The sequence below is a fragment of the Rhipicephalus microplus genome, unplaced genomic scaffold (assembly GCF_043290135.1).
Source record: "Rhipicephalus microplus isolate Deutch F79 unplaced genomic scaffold, USDA_Rmic scaffold_752, whole genome shotgun sequence".
Classification (NCBI taxonomy): Eukaryota; Metazoa; Arthropoda; class Arachnida; order Ixodida; family Ixodidae; genus Rhipicephalus; species Rhipicephalus microplus.
Genome location: NW_027465308.1, coordinates 15,001 through 22,373, shown reverse-complemented (window position 1 = coordinate 22,373; position 7,373 = coordinate 15,001). Strand labels below are relative to the sequence as shown.

General features: G+C 43.7%; 1 protein-coding gene across 1 annotated transcript in view; it reads right to left on the bottom strand.

The window, feature by feature from the left end:
- Window positions 1–1,949: 1,949 nt before the first annotated feature.
- LOC142795597 (peripheral plasma membrane protein CASK-like) overlaps window positions 1,950–7,373 on the bottom strand; it is a 12,701-nt gene continuing 7,277 nt past the window's right edge. The window contains exons 5-6 of the mRNA XM_075886088.1: window positions 4,978–5,049; window positions 1,950–2,179 (exon numbers count right to left, since the gene is read on the bottom strand). Coding sequence (XP_075742203.1) covers window positions 1,950–2,179; window positions 4,978–5,049 — 302 coding nt within the window. The remainder of the gene's footprint in view (window positions 2,180–4,977; window positions 5,050–7,373) is intronic.

The window sequence follows — 7,373 nt, the reverse complement described above, 5'->3', positions numbered from 1 at the left end:
AACACTCGTGTACCTAAAATTTAGGTTCAAACCTAAGAACACCAGGTAGTCAAGGTGCAACATTACGACAAGTCTCACAGTCCAATCGTGGTTTTGATGTACGCCAAACACCAAGAAGTTACGGTATCAGCCGAAGCGGTCACATTCAAGTGCCACTATGAATGCGTCGATTTAGCGCCAGTGAAACAAACACAAACATAAGGCACTAAGAACAAATACTGCTGCGACGGAAGAAAGGAACAAGAGCGAATTCAAGGGAAGATATGTCAACCACTGCGGAAATACTGATGTGCTACCCTGCACTAAGGAAATAGATGGCGAAGTCTGAAAGGTAGACGCAGGGATTAAGGGAGAAATAAGCAGCACTCACGCACAAAGTGAGCACACGCCTCACAGTATTGATATAGTCATTGATCTATAACAGCCTGCGCAAGTCTGATATCTTCTTGAATTCGAGCACTGCCTTCATCCGTGATGGCATCGCAGGACGCCATGCTAAAATGGTTTCTGCCATCATCTATCTGGAGTCTACGCGAGGTAGAGTGACCGTGAGTGATTGTCTCTGCACGTTGTAGCCATGGCAGTAGCAGGTGTGCTGTTAAGTCTCCTCGCTATTACCGTAGTAGCAAAAACGAATAGGTCTAGTGCGATATGCAAGGTCGTCAAAGCTAACCCCCAATACACGACCTCATACCCTATTATGATTGTTGCACGTAACACACTAGAGAGATAGAGAGAGAGAGATGAGATGCGGAAAACCCGGGAGGTGAACCAAAAAGCAAGTATCCGGTTTTCTGCCCTGCATTGGATAAGGCGTAAGGGAGACAGAAAATAAGGAAGAATGAATGATGAAGGGAGGGAAGCGGAAACGCACAAGCACTGGAATGTCACAATTGTTCGACGAGGCACCTCGCTAACAGAAACTTCAACAGCGCGTTTGTCACTTTGCGCCTCGATCTTTCGGCATTCCAAAATTAATTTTTCAGAAAGCGGCACATATTGACAGCCTAGGTCGCATTCACGTGCGCCAAAATCTGATTAGACGGCCTTGTGTGCTCCTATTTCGGCCCCATCGAAAATCATCCTCTGGTCGAAAATCAAATCCTTAGCAGCGCAAGTCTTTAAATTTATTTGCACTGCTTTAGCATTGCGTTTATGAACGCATAATCAGTGCAAAATATTATTCGCAATAGTTGAAGGTCTGCTTACGTGTCTTGTTGAACAATTATGATATTACTGTGTTAGTGTTTCTACTTATCTCCTTCCCGGCTGTGGCGGCTGCATTCTCGATGGAGGCAGAAATGCTGTAGGCCAGTGTGCTCAGATTTGGGTGCACGTTAGAGAACCCTAGGAGGTCAGCATTTCCGGAGCCCTTCACTACGGCATCTCCCATAATCATATGGTGCTTTCGGGACGTTAAGCCCCACATATCAATCAAATCAATTACTTATCTATTCCCATCCCTCGTTCTTTTTTTTTTTCGGCTTCTCTTTGCCCCTTACCCGGTTTATAGTGGCAAACCAGAGATTTATCTTCTGGTTGAACTCCCTGCCTTTCCTCATCACATTTATCTCTCCCTATATCTCTTAATGAAATGTCTGCAGGATGCAGCAGGAACTCGACAGAAACTAGGCGAAATCGGAATCGCTCCAACAAATCTTTCTGCACAGCACGAGAGCGTTCGTTCTAACCGTCTAAAAGGATTGATTGATAAGTGGGGTTTAACGTCTCAAAACCACCATTTGATTATGAGAGACGCCGTAGTGGAGGGCTCCGGAAATTTCGACCACCTGGGGTTCTTTAACGTGAACCCAAATCCGAGCACACGGGCCTACAACATTTCCGCCTCCATCGGAAATGCAGCCGCCGCAGCCGGGATTCAAACCCGCGACCTGCGGGCCAGCAGCCGAGTACCTTAGCCACTAGACCACCGCGGCGGGGCTAACCGTCTAAAAGGAGGCACTGACAGAACGCAGAGGACGAAATGGGAGATGGCCACTCACATTCAACTTTCCTTGGCAGATGGCCTCGTGCAGACGCTCCTTGGCGCCGAGGAAAGGCAACGTGCCCGTGAGCAGGACGTAGAGCAGGACGCCGCAGCTCCAGACGTCGGCGGGCTTGCCGTAGGGCTTCCGCTCCACCACCTCCGGTGCCATGAAGTGCGGAGTGCCGATGCGACCTGTGTACGCCAATCACGGGTGGCCGCACATAGCGCTTGGTGTGCAGCGCTCCCCCAAACGCAGCATCCGCAACGTTAACACGCATAAACCGAGGATTAACATTGAACCTTCTTGTTTGTCGCTTAGCGAGAGCGTGAAAAATGTGAGAGCGATTGATAGACGGTGTAAGAGTGAGATTAAGTAAGGTTGTATCGTAGCAAACGTGAGTAAACACGGGGTGAATGTGAGCTTGTTAGTATCAGTGAGCTAACAGGATCTTCGGTAAATACGTGTCTATAAGAAGGTATGCTTCCGAATGAACTACTTGGCGTAGAGAAAAAATATTGTAGTGCGCGGGAAGGGTATGGAAACTGCTTTTTGTTTTGTAAGTAAGCAAGATAATAAGCATGGCAACCCGCGAGAACTACGCGAATTTCTCTTCCCTGCCTTTCCCTCATAGGGATTGAACATAAAATATTTAAAGCTTCCATCCTTCAATCCTACCATGATTGTTACTATATAATTATCTTGCGTGGAAAAACTCCTGGCGGCGAAAGCTCTAAATGTTGTTGTTTCAAGGCCGTGTGAAATCAAAAACATAGGAAAAAAAAGGAAGTGAGCGTGCCAGCTGCACGTGTGCTTCGTTCCCTTAATCTTTCCCGCGTTCACGTGAGCAAAAAAACATTAAAAAGCCCGTAAGTGCGAGGACGGAAGGCAACTCGGGGTTTATCTTAACGGGGTGCTCAACTTCTCATCTGTGTTGCCCTTTATGATGAACACTCTGATGTGCTGCTGAAGTTTGCTATGGGTGACGATGCACCAGGCCCTGAACACGGAAGGGTAACATGTAGAGTTCATGCCACGGCAGAAGGGGCTAGGGCAATTCGATATGCCACCCGCTGTAAGAACCGTCGCGAATCTATTACAGCAGCTACGAAGGAAGCTGTAAAAGTGGCTGGACGAGAGGACTTTACTGCGACCGATGCGGTTTGTGTAGTGGAGTTGCATCACACATAGTGTGAATAGAAGACACACGTAAACAATACGACTGGCGTGGTCTACGTTTTCTGCAACCTAATTGTGAGAAAATATATTGACAGACGCGATGAAACAGGGCAGTCGACGTGCTCCGAGAAGATGGTCTCCCAATACAGAAAAAGTGGTATGAGAGCTTACATAAACCGTTTAATGCACGTGATAGAAGTATCGACTCTGTCAGAACGTAAACGATACCTGAATATTCTACAAGTGTCAATGAAACGGTTCACGTATTTCAGCACAATGTATATGATCGTCATTGGGTAGCTCCTTGGGAGCATAACTTAAAGTTTGACCAAATGTAAATACGAAGTTGGATAGAAAGACAACCAACCACTACAACGCTCCACAGAACATCAGCACCAACTTGAAAATAAACTTCGACACCGCATCATCAAAAAGTTCGACAGGAGAACAACAGAGGGTGCAAGAGTTCTTGCCTTAAAATTCTTAAAAAAGTGTTATGCACTTTCCATAGAGTTCTTCTTTAATATTGTAAGATACATTTAAGAGCGCCAGAGCAGTTATCAATGATTAAAAAAGAAAACTCCAACAGACTTTCGCTTAGAGCAACATGTTCTCTCGTAGATAACAGAAACTTTAGTTTTGCCAACACAGCACACAACTTTACTCAGTTTGCCGCTCTGAATAAAAAATACACACATTTGACTCACTGTTGAAACCTCTGTGCATCTCTCTTCTAGCGTCAGACTTTCATTACCATTTTGCGTGACATTTCCTCTGTTATCAATAGGTGAATTACTCAGAATATCGTGACGAATGAACTGTCTTTCTTTTTCTTCATGTTATCTCGGCAAAAGACAGCTTCACCACAGCTTGAGTACAATGCAAGAGCACTCATGAAAAAAAAAAAAGATTGACACAAGGTAGAATGACGACGTCAGGGTCTTTTGCAACGTCCTCGCTTTCGTCTTACTATGTACTCTTTTCTTTTTCTTTTTTTCATTGATGAACAGGTGCTAAAACGCTTGACAACACACTTGCCGAAGGCACCCACATGCATGAAACGTGTTTCTATACGTTTAAGAACTATCCTACCATGCTGGTACTTATCCTCACTACAAATGTTAAGTACTTGGTCGAGCGCTTTGACGTTGCAGGCACCCGAACAGCACTCAACCTCAAACCGAAATGTTGGTGAAAGCTTCATCACACTTTAACACAATCTTGTACACAAGCTGAAACGTGCGTAAATTGAAATGAAAAAGTTAACATTTGTAATGCGTTTTCTTGCTGCTTCCAGGCGATGGTACTTGAGGAAAAAATATATTACAAAACGATCTTCGAATATAGGGTTCAACCTCGTAAGCACACACGTAAACTTAAAACGTGTCACCTCGTTCGGGGGCTTTGTATCCAGGCATTCATTTTTCTTCGCAAGGTGACACATTCCCGCGTTAAGCAAGGAGCAGTACCGAAAAACATCGACTAAACACGTCAGGCTGTTCACCGATCATCTCAAGAATAAACACTGCAGTAACGAAGGATAGGGAATAGACAAGGTGCAATCTGAAAGTGCAAAATAATAATACTAATATGCATGCACAGTCAATGCTCGAATGCACAGTGTTGTTGCGCTCAAACAGGCACTTGTTTCCGCACGGCAAGTGGGCATGCAAGAAGATAAAGGAAAGTTATTGTGGTGACTATGCTATGTCCCGGGTGGGCTACGTGATACTGATGGGATATAGAGGAGGGAGAGAGAAAGAAAGGAGATAGGATATGAAAAAAACGGCCCACAGCTGGCAGCTTGTCTTACCTAGCAAGTCACATTTGCAGTATAGCCGACATGCAAGGCTTAGGTTTTCCCCGTACATAGAAATCTCTTTTTCTGCAGAGAACAGGGGAGGAGAAATGGCGACGTGAAAAGAGAGGCTGAAGGTCAAATCGGTGAGAAGAAGGGCGGGACAGTGCGCTAGGACAGTGACCGGAAATTGATCTCGCTCATGTCTGCTGCCACGCATTGGGAACGTGGGCGAGCTTTAAAAAAGCAAAAAAAAGGAAAACGAACAGCAAGAGTAAAAACAAAACGGTTTTCTCTGGTAAGAAGAAGATCGAGAGTGATATAGAAGAAAAAAAGAAACTAGCACAAGTCAGCACTTGCCACTCTCGGAGAAATTCGAACCTCGTGTTCGAACCAGGAAAAATACATTTTCCTTGAAGAAAAAAAAAACTGTGGCGTCTTTTGTCTTCACTCGACCCAGCTGCCAACAAAGAGCAACTTATCAGTCCTGACACCACCGTTCTGTCATACGAATATCTGCGAAAAACACACTTTACGTTTGGCTGAAGATAGAAAAAATAAAACCGCCAAAACAGGCTGTAATACCGGCGTAGTGCTTCGAAATTTTAGAGTAGACGATAGTTATAGCGCGAGAACAAAACGACGACACAGAGACAAGAAGGACACGAAAGACACGAGCGTGTCTTTCGTGTCCTTGTCTCTGTGTCGTCGTTTTGTTCTCGCGCTATAACTATCGTCATGTCATACCAACTAGCCCAAGCTGCCACACTTCTTTTAGAGTAGAGCAGCAGCGTTTCTTTGTGTGAAAGCTGCGTCATAACGCAAATGTTCGCGCGAGAAATTATTCTCAAACAAATGATAACAATGGTGAGGAGATACTTCCTGAATATTTAGGCAAACCAAGCTAGAACGGTTCGATTTCTTTTTTATTTCGCATGGCAAGTGGATTCGTGCCAGAATATCAAGAAATGCACACAGCGCACATCAATGCAGCACAACAACCAAGCATCAAATATTCAAGACAGCAGCTTTTTTTGTACTTTGCCAAAGACAGCTTCTTATTTCTGTTCTCTCAAATCAAAACACTTCCAAGTGCTTTTGTCTTGAACATATTCAAGGACAGCCTTGACAATCCTTTTCTGCCTACACACGATGCGTATATCGTTTAGTGCCTCTTCTTTATGTAAGTCGTCCAACTTCAACACAGTTTTGTTAAATAGCAGACACTAATGCTTCAAAAACAACTTTTTTGGCAGCTGTCGTGAGCTTTTTTTTTTGGATCATGGTAGCATTTTTACGATAACATGATGTGTATTCGTAGGAGTTATAGCAATGTGATTACAACCATGGGCACTATAACAAAAGCACTTGGTGATGTTCACCACATGCAGAAATCATGCTATAAATGGTATGCGAAGTGCCATTGTGCGAAAGTGCGTATTTTGCAAGAAACGTTCGAGTAAGTGTCAGCGTACTTAGCGATGCATTTATTGAGTGCTCAGTGATTTTTATGCGAGAATTTAACAGATTTTGAGACATTCCTCAAGTGTACTGAAAGAAAAAAACACCAATTACTCGAACACGTTTGTGCTGAACTCACAACACTGTCATAATATCCTCCTAAATTTTTACCTTCTCATTTGTTTATGAGAGAAAAGATTTTGGCGTATGTTACTAAAATATTTTGCCACGGTATACTTTGAAGCGTAATATTGGTAGTACCTATATTATTGAAAATGAGTTGCCCGCATTTCGCACATTCATGCAAAGCTGCAAAAAATGCTTTAAGGCGTGTCACATGACACCGACTCGTGAAAAAAAGCCAAGCAGTTTCAAGGCTGCAGAAAAAGTGCATAGGTCGCCTTGTGGAAAGCACCACGAACACTATGGCTTGTTTGCGAACACTTTAGCAACACATAGGTCATGCATAACGACATGTAAAGAAGCTAAAGATAGGACACTTAACGGCGTAAATTTTTTAACGTATGCAGGAACGCCAGGCAGAATTTTCGCGTACGCAAAGAAAAAAGAATTCTGGTGAATTATTACTGTATGCGCTAGTCGGGAACAAAAAGAGCAGACAACAACAACAAGATAAGAAAAACACACACAGAAGTATCGACAGATTGTGAGAAGAGCCTGCACCACTACTGTATTGACAATGGCTCCAGATCACCACTCAATAATTCCTTGTGTTTTTTTTTCTTGTGTCGTGTCTTGTTAAATCGTTAGAGTGACCCAGTTAGCCCCTAACGCTATTCTGATGAACAAGAAAAAAAAACAGAAACGTATTACGCGATTCTTCATCATTTCACTTACTAGTTCTTTACATGGCACTGCGAAGTGAAACTTACAAAACAGCCTCACTAATAAACCAATAAATACCCCAAAGAGCACACGCATGGTTGACT